Here is a 17,534-nt window from a genome sequence, read left to right as displayed (position 1 = left end):
TGGAATGAGCCAATTTTTGCATTAATGTCTGGAATTCATTGACACAAAACTGCTGACATAAGATCAGATCGCAGTTATTCATATTTACATTCGGAAACTGAATATTTATAGCAAAAAACCTTACTAAAATGCTGTAACTAAAATGAAATTTTCGGCAGTTTCCCAAACAATTGGGATCTGTTCTATTGTGAGTAATCTTATAATTATGTCATTGAAGGCATTGATACCAAAATCAGCTGATTCTGAGACTAAATTTAAAAAAAAGGTCAAAACTCTCAAAGTCTGTTAAATCTATGAGAGTGCAGCTTTAACAGAAATACTCTCAAGTTCACAATAATTATCTTACAAGCAATATGCATCCATGTACATTGATTATTTAAATACATAATATACAGCCTTTTAATGATCTCTCATACCGAGTGTTAATTAAATCTGCAGCATGATAACAACAGCTATTAATGATTTCATAATTCATACAACTTAAATTATCATGTTAAATTTGCGTGACTCGACCGATTGACATTCCAGATAATGCAGCAGTATATTTACAGGGGACATAAGCAAACAAAACTCACATCAAAATAGTAAGCTTATGTCCCCTGCGAGTATATCTATTAACTTCGGGGTATTGCGACAAAAAATATCTACCTACTAAATAGCACTACAGGGTGAATTATGAGCAATATAAATTACATAGCTGTTAGAATTTCAGATTTTTAAATAATTCATGAGTTTTTCTTTAAAAACTTTTGATAAATAATATCATTATACAACTTATGAATAAAACCATTTTCCATTTCCGTTTAAGTTATTCAGTTTTAGCTACATCAGGTGGCAGTCAGTGAGATGACAATTTTGTTAAACATGCTAAACTATTAAATATTCATTTAAGCATGAGATTGTAACCCATGCAGCTATTAAATTATATCCACTGATCACACAACCCAGAAAGTTTTAACAAGCCCAGGGTTGATTTGGGCTTGCGGGCTTTTTATCACTGTGGTGCTTACAAGCATACCTTTCAGCAGAGCTGCAGAGTCGAAGGAGTCGGCCAGTTTGTCGAGAAGCACGGACAGGAAGTTGTCATCGGTGAGGCGCGCAGGATTCTCTATACACTGATCGTAAACGATGACATCAGAGAAGTCGTCAGCCTCCACGTGGCATGTCTGCACTAACAAGTCTCGCACTGAGATCTGCGCCGGAAAAAGCAAATAAGAACAGTTAATTCAAAATATTTTGAATTTTTAACATGAACTACCGTAATTCTTCGCATACGATCTAGCTACTGCATGTTTTCAAAATTCTTAAATTGTTTATACCGAAAGATTACTGATTTACACGAAGTCAATATTAAAGAAAAGAAATATTCAAGTGTTTATGAACAAAATGGGTGATTAAAAGCAACATAATTTTATCAGTCATTGCAGATTTAAAACATAGGTAAAAACTTGTATCGTTTATACAGACATTAAGTACTATTATTTCCTGATGACTTGGTGCATTTACGCTTTATTTTTATAATGCTAGATCTCTATTTAATTACAAGGATCGTTGTCATTCCGGTCTATTAATAATTGTCGTAAAAGTGTTTTGACGAGCCTCTAGTTCTACATTGAGTTCTCTTTACACAAACAGCAAATTAATGTTGCATTTAAAGCAGAAATCAATGTTAAAGTACCCTATTCGACTGAAGACGTCGTTTCAAGATCTTCGTGCATGAAATGTTTGACGACTGTTGAATATGAGATGTGTTGTGTTCCAGGAAAGATCGGCAGTCGATCAGCAAGTACTGAAAAAATCATAAAAAATACATTGCATTATTTTATTCAGAAAAAAAGATGCTACGGATGAAAAACTAAACTACTTTTTAATCGTTATTGGTATTGCCAGCCTCAATTTCAATTTTCATTTAAGCCTTAAAGGGACTGTACACCAGATTGGCACCAAAAAAAAGTTTTTTTCTGTAACAAATCTCGGACAATTATTTAATAGAATGTGTTACGCTGTGAACCCGTGTCGCCAAAAATTGCAGTCCAGCGTCGTATCCACTGAGCTACAACGGCTTACTCTAATCAGGTGACATAATTAAGCTATACACCTAACTCGGTAATATCACATGACTAGCCAATCATGCATAAGGAATGAATTCTACTAGGGCCTAAAAAAAAAATTGTTTGGTTAGGGTTACATCCTTAAAAAAAATAGGTAGGGTAGGTAGGCTTTTTATTTTTTTTTATTTTTTTTTTTATTAGGTTTTATATAAGAATATAGTTTTCATCAATGGAGAATGGTGTTAAAGCTATCTTCTGTACAAGCATTTAAGGTTTAAACTTAATATTAAAAAGCAATTAGAAAAAAAACGAATTTTTTTTTTTTTTTTTTTTAGTTTTTCATTTTTTTTTCAAACTGACTATAAAAACGGTAGGGTCGGCGCCTATTCCGTAGGTAGGGTCGGGTAACCCGAACCAAATGTATTTTTTTTTTAGGCCTAGGTAGACATACCCAGTAATCTTTTTTAATGGAAAAATATGAAATAACTGCTAAACTTAAATACATTGTAAACTATGTGGTACTTCAGTTTGTAAGTTTCAATGCATTGTACACAATGGTACCCAGTTTATGTCAGTTTTCGACAATTTTCTTTTTTTTTTCGCTGTTTTATCATACGGAGTACAGTCCCTTTAAGCCGTAAACCTTACGCTGCTTAAAAGTTCTCAGGTACACCCAGTTACAGGCAGAATGTATGCAATAAATGTCCTTATGGTATTTTTATTGAAACACAGTTGAAGGCAAAAACCAAGTTATGCCTGGAAATTTACAAACTTAAGCCTTAGGCAAAATAAAAATTATGGTTTCGTTTGGGTTACATCCTTTTCAAAAACAGGTAGGGTAGGTAGGCTTTTTTTCTATAAGGCTTTATATAATAACGTTATTGTCAATTTGTCATCATTGGAAAATTACAAATGGGGCCTAGTCCTGCTACATTAATTGTTAGCTTGGCCAGTTGAAAATCTGAATTGTTTTGTTACAATTTTCTAAGCCAAAAATAAAGGCAAAATATATAAGAATCTACAAGTTTAATTTTAATGACTGGTACAGTTATTTTTTTTTATAATAAGAAAACCGAAAGGTTGAGAGTGGTCTAGTGGTAAAGGTGTCTGCCTCTCAACCAAGAGGTTATGGGTTTGATCCCCACCAGGGGCACTCTCTTGGCTTCTCGAAAAGAACAATAGCACTTGCTCTACCAAGGAAACAGACTTGAGCGTGGTTCATATCACAATCAAGATAAAATGAATTAAATGCTAAATTCTGTCCATGGTACGTGCCATCTGGCTTTTAGATTTAAGCTCTCAAAATAAAGCTACCAAATCTGCATTTATTACGCTTATATAATCATGAAACATGTTTATAAATATTTTACTAACCAAAAAAATATTTCGTTAAAATTTATGACTCAGTAAATATTTAGCTTTGCATTACAGAAGCTTTGTATTAAAGTTTTACAAAGTTGACCAGTCTTTTGGATTGTTTTTCCAAGCTCCTTCTCTTTATATCTAAAAGAAAGTTAAATTCAGTATGATACAGCCTTTTTTCTTTACATATTTGTTTTTTTTCCCTGCTTGGTAGGTAGTTTTGGAACTGGGACCAGACGATAAACATCAAATCAATTTGGTAAGGCCCTATAATTAACTAACAAAAATTCATACTACCTTGTCAAGGCCATTTTTCAACAGGAATGAGAGCTCGGCTGGTTTAATGACGTTGTACTTCTGTTTCCTGTCAAAACCACCCCAGTCTGAGGAACCACTACTCCGCCTTTCCCTGTAACTGCCTGGATTCTGGACTGAGTAGCCCCCCTTTGTGGAATAGTGACTTTCTAAAGAGTGACTTCCCTTTGTAGACTGAATACTCTCTGAATGACCTCCCTTTGAAGATTGGTAATTATCCATGGTTTGTCGCATATTGGCTGATTGGTCATCAGTAACTTTTACTGGAAGGTTCCAAGAAGAATTCCCCGAGATGGTATAAGTCCTGCCTAATATTGCTGAGCTCTGCTCACTATCCATAGAATTGGTTAAACCTGACGGATTGGGAAAGCGTGCATCTACTTCGTCAAATCCTGAATCCTGTGACGCAAGAGAGAATGATGTGCTGCAGCTGGAGAGGGAGTCGAGAAGGGATGCAGAGTCGGAGCTGAGAGACAGCAGGGGGCTAGGGAGGCTGACTGGCCCGTGGTCATGGGGAAATCCAGGGTACAGAGAGTCAGTCAGGCCACTGTAGCCTGTATCAGGACAGGAGCTCGGTGGTTCACATGGTTTTGAAGAGTCAGACAGAGTATCAATGTGAGATCTTGTGTGTATACGCGAACCGTAAGTTAGCTGCTTTAAAAATCCTGAATCCAGCGTTACTGTCGAGTTTGGAGCAAACTTATGTTCAAGTTGTCGAGCCGGCATGGTGAATGGTGTGTGTGAGATTGATGATGCTGGTAATAATGGCGCTGAAGATGAAGGTGACAGCGAGGCTGACAGGGTGGAAGTTGTATGGCTTCGAGGCCATATTGTCCGGCCCTGGCCCTCATCAGCGGAGAGCCAGTTTGTGGAGGAATCCACTTCATCCATCACAGTTGATTGGTTTATGAAAGGGGGCTTTTAGACAAAGTAATTCCCATGTTAATGGTGATAGCTAAAGCCACAAGATTTCAGCGACTGTCAAGTCCAGCACTCAGGTCATCATTATGTCTGGCTACCAGGGTTCTTCTGGGCACTAATTTTAAGAGAGGATTGCCGCCACACCTGGCTTCACCATTCATTGCGCAGACGAGATCTATGAGCTGTCATTGTGGGAATCCAGAGATCCTGAAAGAAGAAAGATGATCTGTAAGACAATGTTTCCTCTATTTTTTAACCAATGGTGTAAGGAAATTGTCAATATTTCCACCACAGGACTATAATCTTTAGACATTTCCTTACTTAAGTCCAAATTTATTAAATTAAAGTGTCTCATATGGTCTCATTTCTTGATATATCTATCTGACTATTGTCATTGAAAACATGTGCACCAAGTTTCATATTTATAGCTTCAAAGATTTAAAAGTTACAACTGAAATTACACTTTTTGTACAACAATCACAAGGACACCAAGGCTAGGACAATATATAGAGGATACTAATTATTGTTTGTTTTAGTGCTTCAGTTTTCTGTAATATATTTCAGAGATTGAGCACCAAGAGTTAAATAATCACTTTTGGTGTTCACAAAGTGAAATTTATTGCACTCACACACTGAAACCTTTTTTTTCTTTTTATTATACGCCTTATATATTTAAAACAGTGAAAAAAATCAAATTGATATTTTCACTATTTAAAACAGTGAAATATCATTTTTATTTCACACATAAATCTTTATAAACCACACCAAAGCGTATCAAGATGAAATGATATTTTCTGCAAAAACCTGAAGTGCAAAATATGTGACACTGTTGAAATTTTCTTCCGGATCTGGTGTCACTCTTATAAAAACTAGATTTAAATAGTCTTAAGCTATAAATAAGATTACCTCCGATGACGTTTAAATCACAAATAATTGAACTTTGAAAATAATCAGATATCTGGCACAAACAATACACTCATGACATCAACAACACCTTGTAAACTGCGACCACACAATAAAGATTAACACGGGCAAATAGGCAAATAGCGAAAACGAATACGGCCTTATCATCTACATTGAACAGATGACTCATGCTGACTTCGCTCAAAGTGTGACACACAACGGCTAAAGGCAACCAGAGATAATTATTGTCCTGGGTTAAACTTTTAAGTTAAAACAGATAGATGTTTAAGACGTCCTGTCCCAAAAAAATGTCAGCTCAGATTGTTTACATTGTAAGCTTAGAGCACGATCATTTTTTTTTTATAAAAGCTACTGCGTAGAACACGTTTTTTTTTTTTTGCTGCGAACAGGATAAGCGAACATGATATTTGGGTTTAAATAGTCTTGTCATCATATAAACTAGATTAGAATATTTACTACCAATCAGAAAGCAATATGGCTTAGCAATTTTTATGTATTTTCATTCCAATAAAGAAGAATGCCCAATACCGGAAAAATTCAGTCTTGCGCAGTAAATTATTGATGAGTAACGTGCTAAAATAAATTTGTCAGTTCCCAAAACATGTCAACATTTCGTGCTCAAGTTCAAATACTATGGTTGCCATCAACAATTTCTCCTTCGTAGGCAAAGTAAATCAACTGGTTTAAGTCTGTTTATCATTGCTGCATGAATGAAATCATTTCTATGTCTATGCACATAAATTCCCATTATATGTACCAGTACATAATTTTGTCATAAGAATCAGTAAGTTTGAGTGATAATTTATATTATTTATCCAAGATAAATGATGCTTTATTTATAATTTTTACCAATATTATAATTGTTATTATAAAAACAATGAGTAACAGTTATTAGTCACCATTATGCATTATAAGCTTATAGATGTGTATATAATAAGTGAAACAATTCTATTTCAAAGGAGCAACAGCAACCCCTGGAAAAAGTGAAATGGTATAATTTGTAATACATCAACAGTTTTTACTACAACCATTTCAAAGTTTATGACTTATAATTTATCGCTGAAACTTCGGTAAGTAGATGTATAAGTATGACATCACGGCCCACTAAAGAATCAACAAAGTCAGGTAGGCTAATAAACAAAATCAGTGCACAAAATACTTTAATCTAGCTCCCTAAGGCTGGTTTAATTTTGAAGCCATGAACCACAAATAAAGTTACCTTATAAACCTTGATGAGTAAGATTTGCATTTTTACGAACCTCCTGCATATTTCATCTTCATTGAGAAATTAATCGTAAAATTATGCAGCACCTTTGAAATAAAATTTCGCATAAATAAAGCCAGATTGTTTAATTACTTAACATTTTCTATGCTAATTACTTCAACAAAATTGAAATTCACTTCAATTTGAATCAGTTTTTAAAAAAAGGTTATGAATGACAAAACAGTTTAATACACTAAAAAGCCAAATTCTTGCATCAAAGATTTCTGTGTGCATTGAAAACGATTATGTGATTCGTTATTATTTTTTGTGGTTTCCATCAAATTTTTTTTTAATTTATGTTCAATTCTAGCAATATGATTCAGCTAAAAGATAGGTTGTCCTTTTTGAAAGGACGAGAGAAGGTAATCCATTGGTGGGGATTGAACCAAAGACCTCTAAAGGCTGCACTCTTTTTTTATTGGAATGAGCTAATTTTTGCATATATGTCTAGAAACCTGAGTGATATAAGACTGGTGACAAAAAAGCTGATCCCAGTTTTCATAATTACATTTGAAAAAATAGATGTTTTATGGCTAAAAGCGTTATTAACATATTATATAATATATATAATTAACTTTCAGAAAAATGAAATTTTTGGCAGTTTACCAAACATTTGACATCAGTTCTATTGTCAGTTATTTATTATATTACTGATGCAGAAATCAGCGGATTCTGACGAAACAAAGAAAAAGGTCAAACTGTCCATTTTTGGGAGTGCATCTTTAAAGGGACTGTGTAACAGATTGGCATCAAAAAAAAGTTTTTTTCTGTAACAAATCTCAGGACAATTATCTTATAGAATGTGTTACGCTTTGATATCATAATTGTAAAAAAAAGTATCAAAATGTAAAAAAAAATTTGTGTCAGAGACCAAGTTCGAAACCGCATAGCCAAAATTGAAGTCCAGTGTCTTACTCACTGAGCTACAAAGGCTTAACTAATCGGGTGACATAATTAAGCTATACACTTACCTCGGTAATATCACGTAATAACACTGACTAGCCAATCACCCATAAGGAATGAATTCTACCTGGTAGACATACCCAGTAATCTTTTTGAATGGAAAAATACGAAATAACTGCTTAACTTAAATAAATTGTAAACTATGTGATACTTCAGTTAGTAAGTTTCAATGCATTGTACACATCAATGCCAAGTTTAATTATGTCAGTTTTCCGACATTTGTTTTTTTTCCCCGCTATTTTATCATACGTGAGACAGCCCCTTTAAGTGAGATGTGAACACCTATGTTTGTTTACAACTAGAGCTATTTCATCCTTACATTTATTTTACAAAACCAGACCACAGGCCATTCTTGAAGGATTGTGTTTACAAACACTTAAGTGGACCGTATGACTCATCAAAATGCCCTGACTCCAAACATTTGTTTGACCTCTGGAGTAGGCAAAACTTATTTAATGCAGCAAATCCTTGTTCTTTAAATGAACGCTACATTAAATCATCATTCAGATATAAAAATAATATTTTCTAATTTACCAAACCACTGAAAAATGTGAATCAAATCATCTTTTAAGGACGACCATATAACTTGTACATGAAAAATCATACAGAAAAGAATGGTGAATAAAATCTGCAAAATCTATAACATTTTTTAGAGGCATGAATGCAGTAACTTGGCTGCACCAATGTATACTACTGGAAAAAAGTAACTACGCAAGATCAGAAATTTGTCTGAAATCATGTTCAGTGAATACATTATTTCCACATCAATTATTAAACACAAAAAACATTTCAAGATGAATTATCAAATCATCTTTATAAAAAGCAATTGCAATTTCCAATAATTCTTCAGAAACCCTATGTTTTTTGCATGCACAATTATTTTATTTCTGTTAGTATATATATAGCTTTTTATCATGAGTTCTTTAGCACTGATGATAGATGGGAACGGAACTTGTGCCAAAATCTCGTCCAAAATAGCATACAATAAATATAACATCTCAAAGATGAATGAAATAGTGAACTAACTTAAGTCTGAATTCTGTATTTTAAAAGTAAAGAAATTATACCACAAGAAAAGAACTGAAGTTCTTTATAGGTTTTATGATTAGTCGTGGTATTTTTGTGTGTGTGGTTAAAGGGACTTGCTTATGTTTTTTGAGCATTTTTTTCACAGTAATGAAAACACTAATAGCATAAATATTCTACTCTTCACAATACCAAAATTGCAAAAAAAAATACAATCAAAGTAAAAGAAGATGGGAGCAAACCCACACTGGTGCAGATAAGAAAAACATAGAAACCTAACAACAAAACCCACACCCACAAGGACTGTTACATAAGCTGAGGTTTAAGCCTTTTGTTGAAAACTATTATACACACGTTATTCAAAATTTTGGACTTCAAAGGCAATATTTTAGCATATTAACTTTTGTTTAGGGTTTCCAGCCGCAGTATCTTAGTTTTAACACTCCTAATGATTTACCACATTCTAATTTCGTCATAAAAAAAGAGTGTATTTTACAAAACATGAGCGTGTCCCTTTAGAAGAAAGTTTGCAATGAAAAATTATTAATCATGATATACCCGGTTACAATTTTTTTACTTCTGCTTTTAGCCATATGTTTAAATTGATTGATTACTGTTCATTCAGCTTGCAACCCACTCAATATACACTTGGTAATTCACAATGCAGTAGAGTTGATAATGTAAACAATAGACTTTCCTTAAAGTACTTGAAATTATATCACAGAATCTTATCACATCATGATAAGATCTTAAATACAGGCAGGATATCTAAATATTCAATACATTTGTTGAATAAGAACTTTGCAACAATTGTTGGTGGCTCGAGTTTAAAGTCACTCGCTCGTGTTTTTGAACCAAAAATTAGTTTTCCCGGTAATGCACCTGAAAACACTTATTTTATCATTATTTTACTCTATGATATTGAAATTGCAGACTTTTTTTACAGTAATAGCATAATAAAAGTATTTGGGTTTTAGTGGGGTTCCAAACCCACGTCGGTAAAGACAAGAAAAAATTAGAAAACAGGCGGCTAGTCCACACGGCCACCGGGACTTTTACAAAAGTGGTGGGTACGTCTACCTTTTAAGGATACATTGATAACATCACGTGTTAATGTCAATCAACCAATCAGACAACACCACAGCTGTAATTTATTTATTTAATTAATGAAAATTGTGGTCTTCAAAGATGATATTTGAGCAAATATCAACATTTGCTGAAGAGTTCCAGCTTTTGGTATTTTTGTTTTAACACTCCTTATGATTTGCCACACTTTGTAATTAAAAAAGTGCATTTTGCAAACCATGAGCGAGTTACTTTAAGTTTAGTGTGAAAATAACCTCAAGTGGAAAATAACCTCAACTGACCCATGGAAGGTGTGGAGCTTATTTACAAGAATGTTTACAGTTAGAACATGCACATACCAACAAATCTCAGAATTTGTTAACATTGAAATATTGTAATATAAATACAAATCTTTATGTTATCATTATGGTTCAAACACTATATCTCTTGTAGGAAGTTCTCATAAATGAAAACTTAAGACTTGTCTCCCACACTGAAGCCTCACTTTAATTATCACATCTTCCCTCTGTTACCCACCACAAGAATAGTTTTAATATCAGATCAACCCCCACCCTACATAGCCTTATTGTCAAATCAAGAATAACTTCAATATCACATCACCCCCGCCCTTTACACCCTAATGGTGGGCCCACCACAAGGATAGTTGAATTATCACATCAATCCCAACCCCACCATTATCCCAACATACCCTCATCTTTACCACAATAATAATTTAAATATCACATCACCACATCACCCCACCAATCCCCAAATACCCTCATCCCAACAAGAATAGTTTTATCATCCCATACCCCCTTCCTCACAATCAAAATAATAGTTTGATTATCACATGATCCCCCACCCTACGTACCCTCCTCCCCACCACAAGAATCATTTAATTATCACATCACCACCCCAATCCACCCCCCCCACATACCCTCACCCCCCCCCACAAAATAGTTCAAATATCTATTCTATTTCTAATTCCCACACCGCCCCTACCCCCTACAACAATCATACATCAAGTTAACAGCTGCTCTCTCCTCCCCCTTCATATAAATATGGTTAGAATCCACATAAATGTCAGAAAATATGATTATGTGGTCAACTTAATAGCGTTACTATGGACTAATAGTGATAAAAATTCGGCAAAGACAAACAGAAAATATTGAGCAAATACAGAATGATAACATCTTCAACCACAAGTAATACATGATTGAAATTCATGTATCAAGAAAGTGAAGAGTTATAATTACTTTACATATATACCTATAATTACATTTCAAAGTTTAAGGAAATTTATCATCGACTATCTAGAACAGAGCATTATATACACTACCTTACTCTTGCAAATCCCAAGTCGAGTATGATTCATCAGTATTTTACAACTTAAAACTTTGAAAACTTTTCCACTATTATAATACATTATACATTTATAATCTAATTAATACAGACAATTAAGTCTCGCCTTTGAAAAGAACCATAAGACCAATTCATGAGTTTTCTTTTACCAATATATTGGCACATTTACCAACACTAGATATTACGGCTTGATATGATTCATGCTTATGGAATCTACCTTGTATCCAACATAAGGCTAGCCCTAGTTACCTCCCTTGATTCTTAAGGCAATTTGATTTTAAAAACCAATGACTCAAAAAAACAGTCAATAGAAGGTATTTCAAAATCAGTTAATTGTTATAGATGGAAAAATTTCTACCAAATTACCATTCTCTTCTGCAGCTGATTGTTATACTTAATAAATAAACAAATTAATGACAATCTTACAACTTTATTACAAGGTATAAATTAGTAATCTATTGATTTGCGTACATTTAATTTAACTCAAAATTATAAGAAAACTATTAATATCCATTTTCTTCATTCTTACTCTTGACACAATTTCAGTAATATGTGATAGGAGAAATATGATAAACAATAATTTCAGATAAGATTTAGATTCCAAGAAACATCAATATTTATAAATAAAAAAAAACAAGCGGCCATTGAGGCCAAGGCCACAAATATTGGTTTGGTTAGGGTTCCATTCTTTTAAAAAACAGGTAGGGTAAGTAGGCTTTTTTATAAGCTGTATATAAGAACATTATTTTCATCATTGGAGAATGGTGTTGAAGTAATCTTCTGTATAAATCTTAAAAGTACTACATAATAAAACACACACTTAAACAAATCATATTTTGTTACCAACTGACCATAAGAATGATAGGGTCAGTGCCCATTTCGTAGGCAGGGTCGCTTAACTTGAACCAAATGTATCTTTTTATCAGCCTTAGTGGTAAAACACATTTGTTTTTAGAACAATCCAAGGTATTCAATTATGTTCTTTTCTCTTTGGTTTCTTTTATGTCAAAATCGTTCAACAAAAAAGATCTTCAGATATCTAAACATAAGTATTTTCAATAAAAAAAATAAGTTGTCACATCTAGGGTGTTAGCCAGGGTTAAACTATGGCAGAGTTGCAGAACAGGGACAGGGGGGTGTTAAGGGAGAAAAGGGCATCTTTCTTCCGGCAGTGAAGATTTTGAACATTATGAAATTCATAAAAAATGTTAGGAATTGTGCTTAATCAAAGTAATTTTTTATATTTCAACTGCCAAATGTGTCAAGTTTGTATGATTTAATCATCATATCATAAGTTTTAATCAAAACAATAGAAATAGGATATTATCTTAGGCATTTAATTCTATGAAGGCAGGAGGGTTCCCATTCTGGTCTCCATGAGGGCATGAAATAATTAATACCTTGATTTTTAATTGAAATCAACACAAATGGTCAACAACAACTAAAAACCCTAAAATCAGATTTTTGTTTTCTAAGGTTTTGCCAGGCTAGACTGGATTGCCCTAAACATAGGTACTTTATTAGGCCTGACTGCGTAACAATGCTCACACGCTACCCCAAGGCTTAAACATTCAGGGCCTGTAGGTATTTAATAACATCCTGAGTCTCAAGAACCCAGGGTTCAAAAACTTCACTTTATAGCTCTAAATCTTGCATTGGCAAATGCTCATATTCATAATTACGTAATAGTTAATCCCATTAGTATGCTAGGATTTTCTTGTGTTATTTTTTACACAGTATGGGTTTTCCCTGCTTATTTAAAATCTAATTTGAAAATGTGGTGTAAAATGCATGCCATTGGACGGTTTCTGAAATGGGTATCCAATAACATCTCAAAATTGTTCTATATTATTACCTAATTACAAAAAAAACTATAAACCTTAACTTCCTGCTATACTAGTGCTGGCTGTTAGCCAAATACCTTCGTCACATGGGGTATTGTGACTGATCGTAAATGAGCTCCGATAAGTTACCGGCTTAACTCAACATGTTATATTAATGTTAAAATAATAGAGTTTGAACATGTACACACGGATTAGCAAGCAAGAGTCTGGCTCTCAGATATCTACCAGGGAATGTATAAACCTCTGGGGCTTTGTAACAATCTTACACTCACAGTTTATAAATACACATGATCACATTTTAAACGTCCCTTTCACCTTATAAGGTTTAATATACAATTTTGTATGACATGGCAAAATACCTTTCTAAAAATAAGTATTAAACTTGTGGTTGAAGTGTTCAGTTATCTCTGAGGTTATCTACCTGTATGCAGCTGATCTAATTGATTTCTGATTGATCTTCCTGACTCATGATCCAGTAATCTTTATGATTATCACTATGATCACATAAAAAAATAAGTGTTGTAGACTATTTTCATTTTTTTATTTAATTGTTGTCGAATATTTTGACTTTTTATTAACAACATCAATCTGAATGCATACAATATGATATGCATTTTTTTTTCCCCCACTTTCACACATTTACGGGAATGGTGGCGGGCTCTTTGATACGGGGAAAAATAGCATCGTTTTGGCAAAAAGGGGAATTTAGATACTATTAAACATCAGGGACGTGATTGACCTGGCAACTGGAGGGCTGAAACCATTTAGGCCAAGGGTTCTTGGGGGTACTTTTGGGTTCAAAAGCTCTTTTGAAAGTTCTTCTGACTTCAAATTTGGAACATCAACACTTACAATCAAAAGCACTCTGTAAACTTTTTAAATCAGCTAAAAAAAAATATATTTATTTATTTATTTATTTTTTTTTTTGGGGGGGGGGGTCCCTGGGGTCATTTGATCCGAGGAATTCCACGAATCCGCAGACAAATCACATCCCTGAACATGATTAATATAATCTTCAACTTGTTTTCAAACCTTTTATTCAACAAACTTATTGACAAATTCCTGATTGGCACTATATTGCTTCATTCTTCTAATTGTAAAGAGGTCAATGCTCTCCTTAAATAATAAATAATTTTCTTTTAAAGAATTTCGGCCTCCAAAAGGGTAAATAAAACAACACTGATATGTATTGTTAATCTTGTCAATGCACAGTTCAATATTTAATAATCATGTAGCCTAGTGATGTTCCGATGATCGATTATAATAAAAAATCTATTGGTTGGGCCTGAAATAGGTGACAATCGATAGTATATAGTTATAATCGATTATCGATGAAAAAAAAGAAAAAAGAAAAAAATATTAGCAAGTGTTCAGATGTTATCTTTATCAAAATGGCTGATAAAAGCCACAATGAGCAAGAAAATGAACTATTTTTGATACAACAACACTTAATAACTTCAATCATAGACTTAAGGTATATGCAGCATATAATGATTAAGAGTTTAATACTGTACATGAATAAAACTACAACTCAGGTACTATGTAGTATTTTAAAAACCGATTGTACTATCGATAATCGGTTACTTGAGTGGCACCCATCATCGATAATAAAATTGCAACCGATTCCCAACACTAATGTAGCTTATGATGGGTATAAATTAGTCCATTCATACAGTGGTCGAAATTTGCACAACTTATTTAGAAGCTTTCAATTCTGAATTTGATATGGCCAGACTATGTACAATTTCTTCAGCCAAGTAATTATGTTAGAATTCTGACTTGTTCATTTAGCCTAAATTTGATGACTTTTCATTTGGCAGTAGATCACTGGGATAATCACAATGAATATAGCAACACTGGAATTATCAGAATAAATATGGCAATACTAGGATTATAATCACAAACATATGGCAATACTGAGTAACTGGTTACTGGGATAATCACAATTAATATGGCAAAGCTATGGGTGTATTATCATAATGAATATTGCAATACTGGAATCACAATGAAAACAGCAATACTGGAATTAGCACAATGAATATGGCAATACTGGGATTAGCACAATGAATATATCAATACTTGGATAATCACAATGAATATGGCAATACTAGGATAAGCGCAATGAATATGGCAATACTAGGATAAGCGCAATGAATATGGCAATACTAGGATAAGCGCAATGAATATGGCAATACTAGGATAAGCGCAATGAATATGGCAATACTAGGATAAGCGCAATGAATATGGCAATACTAGGATAAGCGCAATAAATATGGCAATACTAGGATTACCCCAATGAATATATGGCAATACTGGGATTAGCAATTAATATGGAGATATAGTAGTGATACAAAATATAAAAATAGTTAATACAATGACTTGTACCACAAAATACACTTCACTGTTAAATCTAATCAATTAATTTACATGTTAAATCTGACTGCTTAAGTTACAATTATAAGTAACAAATCAGTGATCAAAATTAGCCAAAGACATAAGCCCTGCACTGATTAAATTCTGAGTTTAATATAGCAGGGCTTGATGAATAGGGCTGTGTATTGTCGGTCAAAAGGCGATCTGATTCAAAATGCGATCTTTGACTTGTGATCCACGAATCAATTCACGATTCACTTGGTTATAAAGCAATACATATTTTGAAAGTAAATGAATAATAAAAGTATAACAAAAGCTTCATTTTTGTTTAGTTTTTTTAGGGTAAACAACATTTAAACTTTCTTCGTTTACACAAAACACACTCAATTTAAGACAATTAGCTACACTCATTTCTATATAGTGCTGGATTTGAATTTTTTGTTGACGGGGATGCCATGTTGACATTAAATTGCAGACGAAAATAAATGATAGCTGTACATGAGTTTCGCATTTTATTTTATTATTGTAGATCTTCTCTCTATAATTTCTTTAATGCCCTTTGACTTTTTATTTCTTATTTCTATATTTGTATTCTTTTTAAAACATTATATTCCCTTAAAACCTTGACAAGAACCATTCTCAATTCAAACACCGCATACTGAATTGAATGATAGCTCTGGATGAATTACCTTCTGGTTGCGTCCGTGTAGCGTATATCGCACATTTTGGATAAACAATGCATTATTTTTAATATTTTAAATAATTTTGTTTTATTCTTTTATTAAGTTTTGCACTTAAATCGCGATCCAGAGATCTCAGCATTGGCGAGTATTTGTGTTGAATATTTTGCTTTGACTCGCGATTACTCGGGTACTCATTTCAGGCCTTTTGATGAATGTTTTTGATACCAAGCACTAGTGTTAACATTTGGGCTTGTTCATCAAACAGTAAAATTTCAAAACTTTACTAAATAGGGATATTTTCAAGAACTGATATTTGTGAATGCACTCATGTATAAAGCTTTCGAGAAATCTACTACAAAATACCATGTGTCCCTGAAGCCAGTCAAAAGAACAAACGTAGGACCAGTGTCAACACCAGTCCTACAGTCATCAACTATGATATAAACTCACACAAGGATACATATATCAGTCTCTTTCTGAGAAGAAGATTCTAAACAAATTATAATAAGTTCTTATTAAAGTATTAAAGTCTAGATGTAAATTTGTCTCTGTTGTATTTCAAACTTTCATCTTTATTGAATTTGAAGCATGTATTTACCAGGTATTCTATTATATTTGTATAGCTGGGCATGCTGTTTTGCATGAAGGACTGTTTAATTAACTAATTTACATATACACAGTGACAGAGAATGAAAAAGACTCTCTATGCTTAGAATTCTCTAGAGTGCATTGCAAAGAAAAAGAAGCCGTATTACATGTACATTGTACATGTAGCTCAATCAGTAGAGCACCTTGCTCGACTTCCAGCAGTCATGGGTCAGAGTCCAGCACCATTCACACTTTTCATCCAAAGGATATTTTAATGGTAATAAAATTGAACTCAGCTAACAATCAATTAGTCACATACAAGTTGCCTTGGAAAGATCTGCACGGCAGCTGTTACCGACTTGTACTATATTCAAGTGTAAGGCCATTTTGCAAATCACATTTTCTCTCGTAATGCAATATGTACCAAATTTATTTAAAGATTACCGCTCACTCTAATCAACTACAACTCGTAACTCAAAGCTAAATCGGGCATTAAAGTTAAAACGTTGCCTATCCGAAAATACTAATCCGAAACATATGCGACTCGGACATTTAGAAAACATATTTACGCTTCCTGTCCCTTCTTAACGGCGAAATGCAACACGGAACAAATGCTCATAGTGTCAAAATTGATTTGGTATCATAAAATATGAGAGAAAACATACTTACCACACACAATCTTTGAAAAAAATATGTTACACGACCGTGGAAATGTAGGTCAACAGATGGGGTTATGATGAACCAATCCAAAGCTAGTAACTCTTCAAATGAAGGTAAAAATGTTACAACAAAT

General features: G+C 33.4%; 1 protein-coding gene across 4 annotated transcripts in view; it reads right to left on the bottom strand.

The window, feature by feature from the left end:
- LOC128238388 (uncharacterized) overlaps positions 1 to 17,489 on the bottom strand; it is a 48,060-nt gene extending 30,571 nt beyond the window's left edge. Inside the window, exons 1-4 of one of the 4 annotated variants that reach the window (XM_052954267.1) lie at positions 17,411 to 17,489; positions 3,711 to 4,856; positions 1,679 to 1,789; positions 1,019 to 1,193 (exon numbers count right to left, since the gene is read on the bottom strand). In XM_052954267.1, coding sequence (XP_052810227.1) covers positions 1,019 to 1,193; positions 1,679 to 1,789; positions 3,711 to 4,619 — 1,195 coding nt within the window. In that variant the 5' untranslated portion in view covers positions 4,620 to 4,856; positions 17,411 to 17,489. Of the gene's footprint in view, positions 1 to 1,018; positions 1,194 to 1,678; positions 1,790 to 3,710; positions 4,857 to 5,555; positions 5,778 to 11,230; positions 11,433 to 17,410 lie in introns of those variants that run through there. The other 3 variants (XM_052954265.1, XM_052954268.1, XM_052954266.1) reach the window with 3 other exon arrangements.
- Between the last annotated feature and the right edge of the window lie 45 nt (positions 17,490 to 17,534).

Source organism: Mya arenaria, chromosome 6 (assembly GCF_026914265.1).
Source record: "Mya arenaria isolate MELC-2E11 chromosome 6, ASM2691426v1".
NCBI classification, from domain to species: domain Eukaryota; kingdom Metazoa; phylum Mollusca; class Bivalvia; order Myida; family Myidae; genus Mya; species Mya arenaria.
This window is presented reverse-complemented; position numbering and strand designations above follow the sequence as displayed.